This window comes from Aricia agestis, chromosome 2 (assembly GCF_905147365.1).
Source record: "Aricia agestis chromosome 2, ilAriAges1.1, whole genome shotgun sequence".
In the NCBI taxonomy this organism is placed as follows: domain Eukaryota; kingdom Metazoa; phylum Arthropoda; class Insecta; order Lepidoptera; family Lycaenidae; genus Aricia; species Aricia agestis.
The window spans coordinates 2,802,848-2,822,736 of record NC_056407.1 but is presented as its reverse complement, the minus strand read 5'-3'; the positions used below and the strand labels follow the sequence as shown (position 1 = coordinate 2,822,736).

General features: G+C 36.2%; 1 protein-coding gene across 1 annotated transcript in view; it reads right to left on the bottom strand.

The window, feature by feature from the left end:
- LOC121740005 (acyl-CoA-binding domain-containing protein 5) overlaps nucleotides 1-19,889 on the bottom strand; it is a 49,414-nt gene that overhangs the window by 9,795 nt on the left and 19,730 nt on the right. The window contains exons 2-4 of the mRNA XM_042132674.1: nucleotides 16,998-17,109; nucleotides 16,557-16,638; nucleotides 957-1,098 (exon numbers count right to left, since the gene is read on the bottom strand). Of these exons, the coding sequence (XP_041988608.1) occupies nucleotides 957-1,098; nucleotides 16,557-16,638; nucleotides 16,998-17,109 (336 nt within the window). The remainder of the gene's footprint in view (nucleotides 1-956; nucleotides 1,099-16,556; nucleotides 16,639-16,997; nucleotides 17,110-19,889) is intronic.

The following is a 19,889-nucleotide window of genomic DNA, read 5'->3' as shown; positions in this document are numbered from 1 at the left end:
TACTAAACACAATCAGACAAGAAAAAACCTCTAAAACAATCAAATAAACATGTAATCAATGCATAATCATAATATACAATATTATTTTCAATCACGTTTTGAAAGAAATACTTAGTTTTTACGTACCTTAAAAACTTTTCTCACAGCACCAAAACAAAACACTCTCACCGCAGCCACAACGTTCGCCCGACTGACAAGTCAAAACCTGTACGCGAGTATAATGATGGAAAGAGACAGAAGATCACTGTCTTTTGCAACTAGGAGTATTCGTTTCCGAGAGATGGCGGTATTCCATTTTAGGGATACTATTCCATATTTGGTTACTCTCCTCTACGTGTAATTTAGCTTTAATTTACCGTGTAATGTAACACGAATTCTACGTGTGGACGGCACTACGAGCATTACATGTAACGCTCGGGGTTTATCCATCGGCTGTCGGTACAAAGGCCGGACTCCCTTTGATTTTGGCCGGACACGCATGCAAAAAGCGAGACTGTGTCCGGATTTCTCCGGACGCCTGGCAACACAGCACTGTAAAACTCTGGAATGAACTGTCACCAACAGTATTTCCGGACCGATACGACCTGCAAACCTTCAAGAAAAGAGCGTATTCCCTCTTAAAAGGCCGGCAACGCACCTGCAGCTCTTCTGATGTTGCGAGTGTCTATGGGCGACGGTAGTTGCTTACCATCAGGTGACCCGTTTGCTCGTTTGCCCCCTTATTTAATTAAAAAAAAAAAAACCCTGGTGCAGCCCTGGTTGTGAACTGTGGAGTATAAAGACACGCCGAAATGTCTAGTAAGTCGTCGCTGACGAGCTATGAAAAACCCTTTCTAGAATTTCATATATTATATTATCGGCGCTGACAGTCAGCGAGCAGTCAGGGTGACCAAAACCAGCATTGGCGTGTACACATCACAACTTATTATAGAAGTTAAAAATGTCGGTATACTCACATATAGGCGAGTTGGAGTTGGACCGGCAGCGCGCGAGCACGTCACCGGCCACCAGCTCGAGGTCGGCGTTGAAGCTGGGGCCGTCGTCCGACACCGACAGGAACGACGCCACGTCAGAATTGTACGACATCGTCTCCACGATCTGTGGGAGACAATACAGCTTGTCAACAACTGGGTACAAGAGTTGGTCCAAATTACGATAAATGCCCAAAACGCCATCGCATTTACCTATCTATCCATCTATAGTCTATACCTATCATTGACGACCTGTGTGGCTCAATAGTTAAGAGTGTGCGGCAGCTCAAGCCGGGGGTCGCGGGTTCAAATCCCGCCGACGGAACAAAAAAAAGTTTTCAATGTTCCTGAGTCATGCATGTGTATTAAATATGTGTACATGTGTATAATAAAAATCTTAAATATATTATGTATAGTATAAAAGTATTAATATTTCCATTGTCTGGTACCCGTAACACAAGTCCTTCAGGTACTTACCACGGAGCCAAACTGACGGGGTGTGATTTGTGAAACGTCCATAGATATTATTTATTTATTACATCCATCGTCTAAAGTCTAAACGATCTGAGGGGGGAAACAATTTGTTAAACTGCCACAAGAAGAGTTAAGCAAAATGGCCTTAAATATTATCTAGAAAATACTTAAAAATCCCTTTTTTGTTTCTCTGTAGAGAATAATTCTCTACAGAGAAACAAATAAAATTAAATTAAGAAATCCTACTATCCTACTAATATTATAGTGACCGACCGAACTTTCGGTTTCGGTTTCGGCCAAAATATTGCCGAAACCGAAACCGAAACTCATGCATCGTTCGGTAAACTTCGCAGTTAACTCGAGCTTGCTTGCCAGCGAGGCCCTGGCTCAGTTCGCCACCATCTATTTAATCATGTTTTGAGATTATGTATTCCAGATTAGTCCCAAATCAAAAATTAGCACTTCGTTTTATTTTCATTAAATTGTTCATTAAATCTATCAACGCACAGCCAACACCACTGGACGGATCGGGCTGAAATTTGGCATGCAGGTAGATATTATGATGTAGGCATCCGCTAAGAAAGGATTTTGATCAATTCGACTTCCAAGGGGATGAAAGTTTGTATATAATAATACTTCTTAACGCGAGCGAAGCCGCGGCTAAAAGCTCGTTTCTACGATAAAAGCAGGCTTATTTAATATATATAACTGTTGGCAAATTACGTGCTATTTCAACAATGTTTCCCAAACAAACGATTTAGTAAATGCTATGATAAATTGATTATATTGTGTGTGAACTTTATTTACTTAAGAATTATGTTTGACTGTGAGATTATAAGATATCTTAGGATATATCTTGTGAGATTTATCTAGTAAATCATCTCGCCTCACACTTTTTTTTGGACACGCAATCTATTAGGACTTAGACCGTTCCTACCCTGCTAGAATCTTATCTAGCCCACTTCCACGTAAGCTTCACTCTTGCGGCCCTCAGTATATTTTTCAGGTTTAGTGGCAAAACGCCTTCTGGAGAAAAAAAATATGACGTCAACTGCAAGTTTGCTTAGTCATTTCGTTTTGAACTTCAACATTGCATCGGTCGTATCCATGTTTCCCATAAAAATAATACACTGCAATTATTGATTTTGTTTTCAGTAGTACGTCGTTCAGTAGTAGAGTCTGGCTAGCGAAAGATGAGACTGGAAAAAGGCGGCAAATTAAAAAAATCTACGTATGGCAACATTGTCTATAGTCGGAATTATAGTTTTGATACTTGATTATTTATGACAATAATATTATATTTTAGTTTGGATAACTCATTTCAAGAATAAGTTTGTTGTTGTTGTTTACTTAAATTTTATTTTGCAATACAAATTTCATTGTGTTTTGTTTTTGACGAAAACTCTTGCATGTTTTTGTCGGAGTATTAAAACTTCTTCTTTAATACTTACCGTACATCATGAAATATATTACAAAATATAATTAAACAAAACAATAACCTTCATTTTCTTAAACTAAATTGTCACTACTGTTTCTAAGTTTAAATATATAAATTAATTTAAATGTTAAATAATTTCCTATATTATATTATTAATCGCAAGCATCATAGATTGTATTAATTATACTCAAATATATGTTTATTTAATACATACTTGTACATGCCTGAAACTAATAACCCCCCCTTGCAAGTTGATTAAAAACAAAGGATTATGGGGAGATGAAAAAACAACACAGAAAATCAAAGGTTGCGGAATTTTTTTTCGCATTTTATAATATAAACATTCGAAAGGTTTTTTTTATAAAGTTTATTTACAATTGACTAAAATATATAGATGTCATTTTGTTTGACAACTTTTTGCCATCTTGTTGGTAGGGACACGATACCATTACTATAAAAATTGTGGGGCTTCTGATGAAAAAACTGCGACAAGTGGTTTAGGCTCTTGTGATGTCAACCTGACACTGCCTAAGGAATCCTGCAGCGATTGAAACAGGTGGAAATCTGAAGGTGCAAGGTCAGGACTATACGGCGGATGCATTAACACCTCCCAGCCAAACTCCCGTAACCTTTACTTTAAATGTGGCCTTCTTTTTTAATCCTTTTTTGGGTACAAACACTGACATCTGAAAATATGTTCATAAATAAAGTTAGCATTCAATAACAAGGTTGCTTTCAGGTATTTTTTTTGTAACGTTAGGGTCTTACCGGTCTAAGAAGAAATCTCATCAGGGAACTGATTTTGTCTTTAAACACTTACATAATATCTCATAATTTATTTATGCTTGATATTTTAACTTGCATAACTGAATCCTTTGGATCATTCATGTTACTTGCAAAACAATAAATTCAATTACATGATAAATAATAATGATTTTAATTAAAGTATCAAAATCTTTTACCTGTACTTACCAATGCACTGGGATATTTCATGTAAACAATCTTGTTTTTGTTTAAAAATTGCATCCTTTACACTTCTTTTTTGTTCGTATTTACTAATCATAGCTAAAAGCTATCGCAAAGCTATCGCTAAGTTTTCGCAAATCTCTTTTCAAAGTTTTCGTCACGTTTAAATTAGAAAATCACGTAAACCACGAAATATTTTTCACTTTGACACATAAACAACAGATGCTATAGGTGACACTGACGTTAATGACAGTGTTACCATAATCAGTTTTGGAATAAAAAGCCAGTCTCATCTTTCGCTATCGAGACTATGTCTAAGGGAGGATTTCACCAATCACACAACTTCGTTTTATAAAACTTAGTTCTCATTAAACGCGTTCCTACGGGGATCAATAAAAAAGCAAGAAACGATATATAAACTACCCAAACGCATAATTTTTTTCGTCTATGATTTTCGATTCGCCATGACACTACACTGGCAGGACTTAAACGTCTTTAATGAAGTTTAACCGTGCAACATTGGACGTTCTGAAGATAAAACTCGGATTTGTTGTGAACTTTATGTTACTGAAATGCAATTTGGTGCTTTAAACGCGTTTATACGTGTGGAACCAATTTAGTGTACACTAAGCGCGTTCTATTTCTTAGGTGAATCGCACCTAAATAAAATGACTTCAAATAACTTCTGCTCTTGTTTCTTAGGGTAATCCTTCGTTATAATACATTAAGGGGAATTTCACCAATCACACTTAAACGTTTTAGAACTAAGTTCTCATTGAACAATGAACGCGTTTATATGACGACGTGAATCTCGTTTAATCGCGATTAATGAATCTAAGTTTACGTTATACGTTTGATTGATGATTTTTATACGTTTTCATCATCTTTGAGCCTTGTCACGTTGTTTTAGTAACAAATAGCAAGAAACGATAAATAAGCTAACCAAAAGCATATCTGTGAAAACTGTCAACATAACAATTTTTTCGCCAATGTTTTTCGATTTGTCATACACTACACCGACAGGACATGTGTTTTATGAAGTTAAAACTCGAATATTGGGCGTTCAGAAGATAAAAATCGGATTTGCTGTGAATGAGACGAAACGCATCTACTTGGAATCGTATAAAAAACGGAATATAGTACAAAAAGTTATTCGAGTCTAAGAATAATAATATTTATGGTAAGAAATGTCGCAAAAAGTAAAAAATTCAATATAGTACTTTTTCTTTAGTTTAAAAAATTGTAATTTATGTTAAAAATCAATAAATGTCAGTAAATAATCGTAATTTTAAATGTTTTACCACAGAATATATATTAGTTGGTTTTAACAAGTTTCGGTTTCGGCCGAAAGTTCGGTTTCGGTTTCAGCTGAAAAATCAGTTTCGGTCGGACACTATAATATTATAATTTTATACGTGGGAGAGCCATGCTTCGACACGAATGGGCCGGCTCGACCGGATAAATACCACGTTCTCACAGAAAACCGGCGTGAAACAGCGCTTGCGCTGTGTTTCGCCGAGTGAGTGAGTTTACCGGAGGACCAATCCCCTAACCCCTACCCTATTCCCTTCCCTACCCTCAACTATTCCCTTCCCTTACCTTCCCTACCCTCCCCTATTACCCTATTCCCTCTTAAAAGGCCGGCAACGCACTTGCAGCTCTTCTGATGCTGCGAGTGTCCATGGGCGGCGGAAGTTGCTTTCTATCAGGTGACCCGTTTGCTCGTTTGCCCCCTTATTTCATAAAAAAAATAAAAAATAAAGGCGAAAGTTTGTTTGGAATTTGGATGTATGGATGTGTGGATGTTTGTTACTCTTTCACGCAAAAACTACTGAACGGATTTTAATGAAACTTTACAATATTATAGCTAATACATCAGAATAACACATAGGCTACAATTTTAACCGACTTTCAAAATGGGGGAGGTGTTATGTTCGTTTTCTTATGTTCAACGATTACTCTTTCGTTTGTTAACCGATTTTCAAAATTTTTCTTTTGGTATATAGGGTAATATCCCAATTTGGTATTATATTCACAAAAGTGGTGATCTGATGAAGGATCCATAAGTAATCGAGGGAACTCCTCAAAATTTATAGGAAAACATGTGGTGACTTCGGTTTCGTGAGAAGTATTCTAAGCATATGCTACCACCATAGCTGGGCATTAACTCGTTAATCCGTTAATCGTTAATTAACGAAGTTAACATTTTGATTAACGGATTAACTTTTAAGTTAACTTTTAAAAACATTAACGGACTCGTTAACTTCCGTTAATATGCAGAGGTCCGTTAATCGTTAATCCAATGCCTACTATTTACCACACGACACCGCGGCGCGGCGCGAAAAAAGGTTCAGACAGTTAGTATGAAACGGCAAGTGCCGGGCGGGCGGGCAGCGCGGCGCCGCGGCACGGCAGCAGCGAAGCAAAAACAATACTAGATAGGTACTACGAATAACAAAAACTAGTTTTTATTATTCGTAGACTTGATACATTTTCAGGCGCATGCGAGTGAGAAGAGATTTGTTTCGTTTTATCATATCATTACTCAACGCCGGTGCTTATAGAGAGAGTGATTTGTTTATTGTTATTATAAATCATTTGCATGTTGATAAAGAAGAGTGCAGTATAATTTAGTTAGGTAGAATACAATAATTATAGAAGTATTTTGTTTTGTCCCTAAAATATTTACTTCCAAAACCTTAAACCAACAGGTTTTGTGTGTATGTTACGCTCAAAGACCGAAAACGCTCAGTGAGCGAAAAAATGGCTCACAACGCGTTGTGGTCATAGCGAAACGGCCACGACGCGTTCTGGTAATCACAGAAATACCACATAGCGAAATTCGTGTCGTGGCTGACGTGCTATTCGACCACAACGCGTTGTGGTAATCGAGAAAAGCCATGACGCATTCTGAGCATTTAAAAACAGCCACGACGCGAATCCGTGTTGTGGCCCTAATGAAAACGGCCACGACGCGTTCTGAAACCAGGTCAGTTACTCAGGAGTAATTTTATAGCGCCCAAGTGTGTGCGCAATACACAAGAGACAACACGAATTCCCGTCGTGGTTGTTTTTAAATGCTCAGAACGCGTCATGGTTTTACTCGATTACCACAACCCGTTGTGGTCGAATAGCACGTCAGCCACGACACGAATTTCGCTTTGTGGTATTTCTGTGATTACCAGAACGCGTCGTGGCCGTTTTCACTAGGGCCACGACGCGAACTTCGCGTCGTGGCCGTTTCACTATTACCACAACGCGTTGTGAGCCATTTTTTCGCTCACTGAGCGTTTTCGGTCTTTGAGCGTAACATGTACACTAACGCAATGATATAAGTTACCTACAACAAGGCCGTATTACACATATTAACGGATTAACGATAAACGTTAACTTGCGTTAATTCGTCCGAAATGTAACGCTTTAACGTTTAACGAAGCTAACATTTTTTTTAACGGATTAACGATTAACGAAGTTAACTATTTGATTAACGGTGCCCAGCTATGGCTACCACTAAGTAAGATTTTGCACCAAGGTATACCTGGTATACCGTGGTTCGGAAGGTGCTGAGAGAACTCCTGATTCTTTATAGATACACGTTTGGGATTTCGGCGTTGTTTTAAGAACGAAAAGCATTTGCTACTATGCAAATTACATTAATCATCAACATCATCATCATCATCACTACCATATTATACCATGTTATTGGTACTTTTCATAGTCTTTTAGATCAAGACTCGAGTTTGTGAAACGTTAATTAAAAAAAATCTATAAGTACCTTCCTAATATTATAAACCTGAAGAGTAAGTATGTTTGTTTGAACGCGTTAATCTCAGGAACTACAGGTCCGATTTAAAAACTTATTTCAGTGTTAGATAGCTCATTTATCGAGTAAGACTATAGGCTAAGACTAATACGACCGAAGAAACTCAGGAAAATATGGGAAAAACGGGGAAATATTAGAAATTACGAACTACTGGAGCAATTTTTATTGCAATATTTGGCACAGATATAGAGTAAACCAAGTGAAGGGAGTAGGGACATAAGCTATTTTTTATAGGAAAATATTGTACGGTTTCCGTAAAATTCCTAATTTACGCGGGCGAAGCCGCGCGGGACATCTAGTAGATTATTAAAGTAAAATATAGTAAAATATATTATTTCATTAATTTTTAAAGTTGTTTGGCGGGGTTTTTTTTTAATTTCTTAGTTTAATTTTATTTCATGCTTTTTAAACTTGTGTTGGTTATAGTGCAGAATAATTCCTATCAACAGAATCATATTATTATATCCCAATGAATAACATCTAGGAATGTCCTTTTGGATGAGGCCGTCAATATGAGTCCAAACATGAAACCTCCACTTTGGGTTCATATGGAGCTATAGAATCCAGGTGATGCTGCAGCAGCAGCATGCAAAAATTTATTGGTTATCTATGTCTTACTAGTTGTCGCAATTAAAATGATCCCAAACACGAAACCATTGCTCTAAGTTGGTGAGGAGTTGGGTATCCTATTGATTACCTGGTGATGCTGCAGCACCAGGTCAACTTTCCATTAATGTGTAAATATCCATAAATGTCATGAACTTGAATGCAATAAAGCCCACCAAACTACTGCAAGTTGCTAATCGGCCCTTCACGAACCAGATGAACCGCGATTTTTCAGCACGGAGCTGGCTGATGATGATGAAATATAGCTAAGAACACTCTCAATTAAGTCAGCTTCAAAACAAAAAAAACTAGATCAAAATCGGTCTACCCGTTTGAATGCTACGATGCCACAGACAGACAGATAAACAGACACGTCAAACTTATAGCACCCCTCTTTTTGACGGGGGTTAAAAAGGGTAAATATTTACATGCTGCTGCTGCAGCATCACCTAGATTCTATAGGAACCGAGCTTCGTATGAACCCAAAGTGGAGGTTTCATGTTTGGGCTCATATTAACGGCCTCATCGAAAAGGACATTGATAGATGGTAATCATGAGAATATGATTCTGTTGATAGGAATTATTCTGCACTATAACCAACACAATGTGGGATAATAAAATTAAATTAAGAAATTTAAAAAAACACCCGCCAAAACAACTTTAAAAAGTAATGAAATAATATTTACTGCCTTTAAGTTCAAATAATTCCTAACTTGTGTAAAGTAATATTTTAGTCCATAATTGTTGTCACGGTGTGTCGGGGGACCGCTAATGTAGATTTCACATAACAAGTTTAAGGATCAATTCACAGCGATCTGAATCGAGATAGGTAATAACCAGCGACTTGGCGGTTGTAGTTTACTTGGCGGTCCCCCGACACACTGTGACAACAATAATTATGGACTAAAATATTACTTTACACAAGTTAGGAATTATTTGAACTTAAAGGCAGTAAATATTATTTCATTACTTTTTAAAGTTGTTTTGGCGGGGGTTTTTCTAAATTGCTTAATTTAATTTATTTAGGCATCGGTTGCGTAAACAATAAGCAGTAAATATTGCACGTCTCCCACATAAGGCGAATCTTATGACGCTTTATTGTGGCTTTATGAGCACCATGTGGCAATAAAAATATTTCATTTGCCATCACCTATTAAGACTTGTTTTGGGCCTTTTACAATGAGCTTGGCATAGAGATATTTGGAAAGTTTAGGAAAAAATATTATCTCCTTTTGACTGTAGGTAAGTATAGTTTCGGTTTCTTTAGCCGTAGTACGTAATTAGTGTTTTGTATTCAGATTTCAGCCAATGGATAAGAGACATTCCTAATAATAAAATCAGAGTGAGATTTCGACAAATATAATAATACTAGCTGTTGCCCGCGACTTCGTCCGCGTGGACTTCAGTTTATAGCGCGCGATGTCAACAAAATTGGTATCAAAAGCTTTTATAAAAAAAACCCTGGTACCCCTTAAATCAAAACAGCTGTGCAGTGTGCAGATATTTCATTTTTTTAAATTAAACTTTATATTTTGTGCCAAATTTTAAAGCTTATTTAGCCCCCCAATTACACAACTTTACCCATAAACTATTTATCATTGATAGGTTTAAGATGGTTTAAGGTTACGTCACTGTATATAATACTAGCTGTTGCCCGCGACTTCGTCCGCGTGGACTTCAGTTTATAGCGCGCGGTGTTAATAAAATTGGTGTCAAAAGCTTTTTAAAACCCTGGTACCCCTTAAATCAAAATACCCAAAACAGCCGTGTAGTGTGCACATAATATGATTTTTTTTAAATTAAACTTTTTTATACCTTTTAAAGCTTATTTAGCGTTACACAACTTAGCTGCATAATGCATTACACAACTTTAGCTTTGCCCAATAGCCAATAACCATAGGCCATAAACTATTTAGTATTTATTATTGGTAGACTGTTAGTGGCGTGGCGCGATCTAGGCGAGATCGCGCTATCGCTTGCTCATATGTATTTCTATAAGAGGTGGTACCATGTTGAGATAATCGAAATGTTGAGATAATATTTCGATTCTTTCGATTGTTATACATGTTATTAAATAACTCACGTACCAACATAGAGACCAGAAACAACACTATTAGCGCCATCGGTTCCAGTTTTTGGAACTAACTTAATTTGAACAAATTTACGCATAAACACCCCCTTACAACCCCTTTTTCCAGTAAGAAGTAGCCTATGTCCTTTCTCAGGCTTTCGACTATCTGTGTACAAAATTTCATTACAATCGGTTCAGTAGTTTTGGCGCTGTTGTTTTTGAATTTGATATCTAATCTAAGTTGGTAGGTGAGTTCTTAATTAATAACGTGTATAACAATCGAAAGAATCGAAAAACTTGGCTCGAAATGGTACCACCTCTTATAAAAATACGCATGAGCAAGCAATAGCGCGATCTAGGGGGACTCTTGGCGCCATCTATTTTGAGTTTTTGGAACTAACTTAATTTGACCAAATTTACTCATTTTCACCCCCTTACAACCCCCCTTTTCCAGTTAAAAAGTAGCCTATGTCCTTTCTCAGGCTTTAGACTATCTGTGTACAAAATTTCATTACAATCGGTTCAGTAGTTTTGGCGTGAAAGCGAGACAGACAGAGATACTTTCGCATTTATAATATTAGTATAGAGCCTATGTCCTTTCTCTGGCTTTACACTATCTGTGTACAAAATTTCATTACAATCGGTTCAGTAGTTTTGACTTTTGGGGTGAAAGCGAGACAGACAGACAAACAGAGATACTTTCGCATTTATAATATTAGTATGGAACGTGTATAACAATCGAAAGAATCGAAAAACCTGACTTAACATGGTACCACCTCTTATAGAAATACGCATGAGCAAGCAATAGCGCGATCTAGGGGACTCTTGGCGCCATCTATTTTGAGTTTTTGGAACTAACTTAATTTGACCAAAATTATGCATTTTTACCCCCTTACAACCCCCTTTTCCAGTTAAAAAGTAGCCTATGTCCTTTCTCAGGCTTTAGACTATCTGTGTACAAAATTTCATTACAATCGGTTCAGTAGTTTTGGCGTGAAAGCGAGACAGACAGACAGAGATACTTTCGCATTTATAATATTAGTATAGATAATATTCTAACGTATTAAAAACTATAAACAAAAACATACTAACTAATAAGTATGATTAGTTTTATGTTACAATAAAGTAAAAAATAAAACGCCATCTGTTGAATCGTATTAGAACTAAAATGTTCATTCCATCGATATATTTCTGGATTTTTTATAATATTATTATACATAAAATATGTTTAAGATTTTTGAAATTTTATTTTAATACACATCCAAGACCCAGGAACATTGAAAACTTTTTGTTCCGCCTGCGGGACTCAAACCCAGGACCCCCGGGATGAGCGCTGGCCACGCGCAATGCGAATTCATTTTCATCGATATTTTCATGGAAATAAGATATTTTCCCACATCAAAATGTAGCCTATGTCCTTTCTCAGACTCTAGAATAACTGTATACAAAATTTCATTGCAATCGGTTCAGTAGTTTTGGCGTGAAAGCAAGACAGACAGACAGACAGACAGACAGACAGACAGAGATACTTTCGCATTTATAATATTAGTATGGATATCATTGATTAAATTAAGGGTATTCTTAGAACAATTTAGTTTTTAGCCGACTTCCAAAAAAGAGGAGGCTATATTATGTATGTTGTTGAGGATATAATATTACTAGCTGTTGCCCGCGACTTCGTCCGCGTGGACTTCAGTTTATAGCGCGCGATGTCAACAAAATTGGTGTCAAAAGCTTTTATAAAAAAAACCCTGGTACCCCTTAAATCAATACAGCTGTGCAGTGTGCAAACAATAAGTACTTCATTTTTGTATGTTAAACTTTATATATTATGCCAAATTTTAAAGCTTATTTAGCCCCCCAATTACACAACTTTACCCATAAACTATTTATCATTGATAGGTTTAGCCCCAATTTCACCAACGTCTGTTAGTGTTAACAGCTTGTTAAATTATCCTGTCTTCTCTTTCATTCATATGAAAAACGAAACAGCTAACGTGATACTAATTCGAGCATTAACTTTAACAGTCGTTGGTGAAATTTGGTCTTAAGGTTACGTCACTGCCTACACAGATAAAGTACTGAGTTATTTAATACCGTAGAATAGATATAACAATCGAAAAAAATCGAGACTTAAATGTAAGATGATACCACCTCTTATAGAAAGACTTTTGAGCAAGCGTCAGCGCGATGTAGAAGACGCACGGCGCCATCTATTATGAATTTTTTGAACAAATTTACGACCCTTACAACCCTTTTTTCCAGTAAAAAAGTAGCCTATGTCCTTTCTCAGGCTTTAGACTATCAGTATACAAAATTTCATTACAATAGGTTCGGTAGTTTTGGCGTTTGGCGTGAAAGCGAGACTGACAGACAGACAGACAGACAGAGATACTTTCGCATTCATAATATTAGTACAGATTATGTGCACACTGCACAGCTGTTTTTGGGTATTTTGATTAATTAAGGGCCGCGCTACACCGGAATGGCAGCGGCGAGGCGAGCACTTTCAGCGCTGCCATTCCGGTGTAGCGCGCTGCGCGGCCCTAAGAGGGGTACCACTTACCAGGGTTTTTAAAAAGTTTTTAAATTTGACACAAATTTTGTTGACACCGCGTGCTATAAACTAAAGTCTACGCGGACGAAGTCGCGGGCAACAGCTAGTTATGAATAAAAACAATAATATATAATAAAGTAGGTATGATTAGTTCTGTTATAATAATGAAGTAAAAAATAAAGCGCCATCTGTTTTCATATATTAGAATTAAAATGTAAAAATATTTTCTGGATGGAATATAGGCCAACACAACACACTCGAACTCCTTAGAAATGCAGTAGGAGTTCTATAAGATAAGATAGATTGATTATTATTATAGCAAGTGATAATATTAATTAACATAATATTCTAACGTATTAAAAACTATAAACAAAAACATAATAACTAATAAGTATGATTAGTTCTATGTTACAACGAAGTAAAAAAAAAGCGCCATCTGTTGAATCGTATTAGAACTAAAATGTTCATTGCATCGCGTCGATATATTTCTGGATTTTTTATAATATTATACATAAAATATATTTAAGATTTTTGAAATATTATTTTAATACACATCCAAGACCCAGGAACATTGAAAACTTTTTGTTCCGCCTGCGGGACTCGAACCCAGGACCCCCGGGATGAGCGCTGGCCACGCGCAATGCGAAGTAATTTTCATCGATATTTTCATGGAAATAAGATATTTTCCCACATCAAAATGTAGCCTATGTCCTTTCTCAGACTCTAGAATAACTGTGTACAAAATTTCATTGCAATCGGTTCAGTAGTTTTGGCGTGAAAGCGAGACAGACAGACAGACAGACAGACAGACAGACAGACAGAGATACTTTCGCATTTATAATATTAGTATAGATGTTCATTTGGTTTTTTTTCAGAAGCTCATTTTACAGACAGAAGACAATGACCTATATTCAATTTTATTGAACAAATGCATATTTCTAGTCGAACTTGGCTCAGGAAACCCTTATCATCAAATAAAAGCTTATGATTGATAAATAAAGTCGATTTGAAAATATGATTTTATGAAAATATGATTTGTACTGACGAAAACGCTTTTGCGGTACTTCCGATTTAGATGTGACGTCATCAGACTCGTAATTTAATTTATCGCGCTCGTTATATGTAAGTTTATTTGTACATAAATAATACAAATAAGATTAGAAAGATTTGTAAAATATATTTTCTTGAATAATTCAAATAAAACATCAGTTTTATATATTATCTCAATTTATTGTAGACGGGAAATAAAATAGCCAAAACTTTTCTCCAAACGTTTTCAACATTACAAATGATTTCTAATTTCTTATTAATTTCTTTTATAATTTTTGGGCACTTTTAGACTCGCACATTTAGCACATAAAAAAAATCAATAAATAAAGTATAAAATACAAAAAATATGACGTCACACTATGGCGGCGTGTTTTCGGCGCCATTTAAAAGGCATATTTTTCAATCAAGATTTTTTGGTGGAAATGGATGATTAAGAAATGATTAGCATGAAAAAAAAAATTGGTCAAGTAGCCTATGAGAATGGAGGGTCAAACCTTAAGGAGCTTGGACATGACCTTTCTGGTTTCTAACAAGTCGCGTCTCGGGGACAATACTAAAATGTTTCGTAATGTTTATTTATATTCGTAACTAGACGTTCCGCGCGGCTTCGCCCGCGTAAATTAGATATTTCACAGAAAAATTTGTCCACAAAAAAAAGCCTATGATCCTTCACGTGGTCTACTTCTTGATCCAAATAACAGAAAAAATGCTCTAGTAGTTCGTGAGATAAGCCCTTTCAAATAATTTCACCCGTTTTTTTCACATTTTCCTCTATTTCTTAGCTCCTATTAGTCTTAGACCCAATTTCACCAACCTCTGTTTGTTAAATCCTAACAAGGCATTACTTAACAGACCTTGGAAAATTAAACAGACTGTAAAAATACTTATGTCCCACAGTAAAAATTTAACAGCGGATTAGTAAATACATTATACAATGTTAAGTGAACAACGAGTGAATAACATTCAATTCGTTCCATTGACTTTCTGTTTCCTTATTCATTGATTCGTTCTTGTTATAAGGCGACAAAATTGCAATGTACAAGTTTAACACGACATGTTGGCTGCAATGTGTCATTTTCACCTTATTCGTATAATACGTCATCTGGTAGATAATGCGACCAAATGAAAATATCACTGATCGCATACGTTTGTTACACTACAATAGTTCTTTTTAATTTACCAGGTTAATAATTATGATCTGTCAAAGCTGAAAACATGAATCATGATACAAACTTCTATTTACTTATTTCGGTTTGGTAATTTTGATACAAGTCAGTGTATTTGCAATGTCAAGGAAAATCGGAGGGCTGAATTTCTGACAAAATGTAAATAATTATTATGCATAACATGAAAAATAATAAATAATATGTAAGAATGTGGCGAAACATTCATGATATACGAACCTCGTTAGTATGGCGAAAATACTTGGAAAAATTTTAACGACAAAAATACAACCCCTTATGACCACCCCTTTTTATTATACCAATCGATAGGGGGCGCCAAGGGAAGCAAAAAAGCTCAGATAAACTTTTCTCAAAAATCAACCCCTGTCCAATGACAGGCCGAAATGTGACCCTTGTTAGTATGGCGAAAATACTTAGAAAAATTTGGCTAAGGTTTAGGACCCCCCCCCCCCTAAAGGGGGGGCACAAACAAAAACAAACACAATATAGAAAGTCCAAAAGTAGGTTAGGTTAGGTTGGAACTTAGACCACAACCCCCACGACTTTCTTTTGTAGTAGTTTGTCAAATAAATTGGGGTAGGTTTGTAAACATTTACCAAGATTAAGATAATACTAGCTGTTTGACCGAGCTTTGCTCGGTATTCGATAAAACACGAATAAAATGACATTTTCTAAAAATAATTCCTAGCTAAAATTGCTCGCTTAAAGATAATCTTTTAAGGGGTTGAAGTATTTTCTTACGCGATGGTTAGTAGGTAACTAAAAAGGGTGAAATTATTATTTTTAACAAAAAATTAAAACCGACTTCCAAGGTAAAAACAATAATAACATCCTTATAATATGAACTAAAAAGTATTAAATAATTTTTCCTATCTAATAGTGCCTTTTTCCGAATTCGGCCTCCTCAACTATTTCTGATCTCTACTATTTCTGATTCTCAATCTTCATAATTTTGAAGTCGGTGCCAGTTCCAAAAGTAATTGCTCGTTTAAAGATATAGGATAATATAATATAGAAGAGTAACTCTGAACAAAACAACGCCTTGCGCTTGTTTAATATGTAATTAATTTGTTCGACAAAGTCACTCGTTGGGTCGTTGACTTATTTTATTGTTTAGCACTATTGAGTTGCTATCAAAATCGATATCACTATATTTAATTAGGTCTGCTGATAAGTACAAAATTATCTTTTGCTAGACTTTGCGCCCTTTTTTTTCTCCCATGTCCACTCTACTTGCTATTATAATTATACAGTCAGGTATCGGCGCAAATTTAAAAATCCTTGTTATCAATAGTTTTAGAGTATATTTCTTATTTTTTCTTTATTTTTACTTCCAATAGAAACCTTATTTATTGTGTTTTCTTATAAACACTTTGTTGAAATAAAGTTTAAACAAAAACGGTAAATTAATTTCACCTTGTGTAACTCGTCGACATAGGACTGCATGGCGATCTCGGGTGACATGTCGCCCAGCTTCGACCACGCCTCCCATTTCGCTCTGAAAAATTAACACAAGGATATGAAATAGGCGTCTGCATTGAATACAGGATAATGAATTATATGCTTTGAGACTACAGTTACCTACTTTAATAAAATTTTGCTCAGATACGGAGTAAGTACGAAGTAAGTGTACTACGATATATTGCCATTTGCCGCAAAATATTGCGGTTTGATTTTGCTCAAAAGTAACAATCAAGTCAGGAATGATGGAGCAAGATACTTAAGTTTTGAAAGTCAAAACAAATCAATACATACCTCAGTGGCTCATAATTTAACAAGAACTAATATTATATTATATTATACTTTGAAAATAAGCTACTTCATCTCATCCTACCATAACAAATAAGGTAATCTCACCTGTTGACTACATCCCAGAAGCCGGGTTTGGCTTTATTGCATGGTCCCTCTGTGGCCTGCTTGAAGTAGCTGTAGAACTTCAGCATCATCTCATTGCTGGGCTGGTAGGAGCCTGCCGAGAGAAACAACATAATGAGTACAGATAGGATATATTATATAAGTAGAGAATATAATATTATGTAAAGTAGTCTAAGTAGGACCCTAGACGATCAATATCGTCTAGACTTTGCCCTAGGGGCCCACTTCGTACGAGCTACAATACGTGCAATATCATTGAACAATAGTATTGAATTATATACGTCATATAGTATTGAACAATAGTATTTAACAATATTATGATTGAAAGGCGGGCGCGTTCAATATCAACCCTAGACGGTCAATTATATTAAACAACGAGCTTTTGCCCGCGGCTTCGCTCGCATTAAGAAGTATTGTTATATACAAACTTTCATCCTCTATTTTGACCCCTTGGGGTTGGAATTTATCAAAATCCTTTCTTAGCGGATGCCTTCGTCATAACATCTACTTGCATGCAAAATTTCAGCCCGATCCGTGCAGTGGTTTGGGCTGTTCGTTGATAGATCACTATGTCAATTAGTCAGTCACCTTTGAGTTTTATATACAGTGTAAACTCTATATAACGACACTGAAGGGACCGTGCATTTTATGACGTTATATGGAGTTGTTGTTAAATGGAGAGAAGAAAAATCAATACGTTTTTTCGTCATTATACATTGATTTTCTTTTACTAACCATATTTACAGTTCGAAACTTTATGTATAACTGAGAATATTATGATAACGAATAATCCATGACTCCTTATTATTAGTAATTAGGGACTAGGGTCTAAAACAGCATACACGTGCAAATCAATCTCAATTTGTAAACAAAAGGACTAATTTCTTAGAAAGTTCTGTATGCATGATGCCGACAGTCGAGTTTATTGCGGTCTAGGATAACAATGCGACAAAAAAACGTACTGTGTGTAGCTGCGCAGTTTTTACTAATTTTAGTAATTTAAATGGTACTTTTTATTGTTCAATTGTTGTAATGCTGACGTTATTGAGAGTGGGTGTGATGCTATGTAGAGTGTACCATTGTATGGTAGACAAGCTATACCAACCAAAGTCAATTGATTTCGACGCTTTAGAGAGTTTGTCGTTAAATAGAGTGACGTTACATGGAGTTTACACGTATATAGATACGTGATATTGCACAGTAAAATGAATCGTCTAGGGGCCTGCTAAGCATGAAAGATTGACAAAACAGCATTCGTTACGTAACCAAATCAAATACACGGGCCACGGCATGGTCATGGGTCTTGACTTTCATTCGAGAACGACAGTGATACTTCGTTATGTTCAGCGTTTCATGTTAACTCATTGCTGTTCTAGATAGGTATATGTAATCATTTTAGAATTTTATTGTAAAGCCGTCCTTTCTATGTTGGGCTATGACAAGCAACCATTACAATTTAGTATTTACCATGGTTGCCAGTTGCCACTTTACCACACATTGACTGTGTAGTGTGTAGCTGTCTGTACTCTGTACCATGCACAATCGACGTTGCTCGTGGGTAATCATGGAAGCACAAGCCCCTCTATAAGTTCATGATCGCTTTTTAGTTCCTCATGGAGCAACATGTAAATATTAGGCAATTTGTTCGAATCTGTCGTGCAGTGTGCTTGCGATCACGAATGACACCTATGGGCTATGCGCAGCGTGACACTACTTAGTATTCGAAGCATTTAGGCTTTGCTTAAACAAGGTCATGTTATTTGCCATTTCAGTCCTATCTCGATTCAATGTACTATCAGAGAAGTTGATTCCTATGCAAATCGGGGACCTAAAGGTGGCCATACACGGGACAATTATCGTAACGATTTATCTCCTCGATGTTAAAATCGAACGACAAATTGTACGTGTGTAGCAATATCGCAAACGATTTTACGTTCAAAAGATAGATTGGAAGATTTTCTTGACAATCGATCGAAACGACAAATTGTCCCGTGTATGGACACCTTAAGTAGTTTGGTTGCGTTACGTCAAACCCAGCTGACAGATCACAATTAACATTGAATTGACATACCTATTCGACCAAATAACGTTGGTCTGTCAATTGCATAGGAATCAACTTCCTCGATGGTACTAAATGTAAAGCTTCAATGGAGTGTAGACAGGCTGCTATCGATTATTCGGACCAAGGGCGGCAGCTGTATTTTTCCACGCGCATACTTAATTACCTTTCCAATTACCGGTGGACCCTCGTAAGTCGTAACTAGACGAAAACACTCAGAGTACAATTACTTAGAAGGGGCTTGGTTAATCACTTTTGTTTTTGTCGCGAAAGTAGTCAAAACTTGCTGTCATAAGTATAGGAAATCACACTTCACACTAATATTATAAAGTCGAAAGTTTGTGAGTTTGTATGTTTGTTACTTCTTGACGTCTAAACAGCTGGAGCGATTTTAATAAAATTTGATATGGAGTTAGTTGATATACTGGATCTAGATTAACACATAGTCTACTTTTAGCTGTGGGAATATATTATCACAATTTATTTTCGCCCATGAATGGTTCCGCAGCATTAATAAGGTTTATTTATAAAGGGTTTTGATTTATTTCTATATTTCAGTTAATTTAATGAAAGTTCAATTAAGGTTTACCATTTATGACGTATAAAAAAACCACTTGCTAGATCTCGTGATTCTCGAATATATTTTTTAGACTTATTATGCCCCTACTTTAGAAGTTAGAGTGGGGGGGACCACGGAGCTATTAGCTCCATGGGTGGGACACACATTATACAGCTTTGGAAGAGTCTCTCTCGCAGGTTAGATGATTGTTTTTTGTTTCAGTTGTACCTTAAATTTAGGTTACCCTTACCCTTAA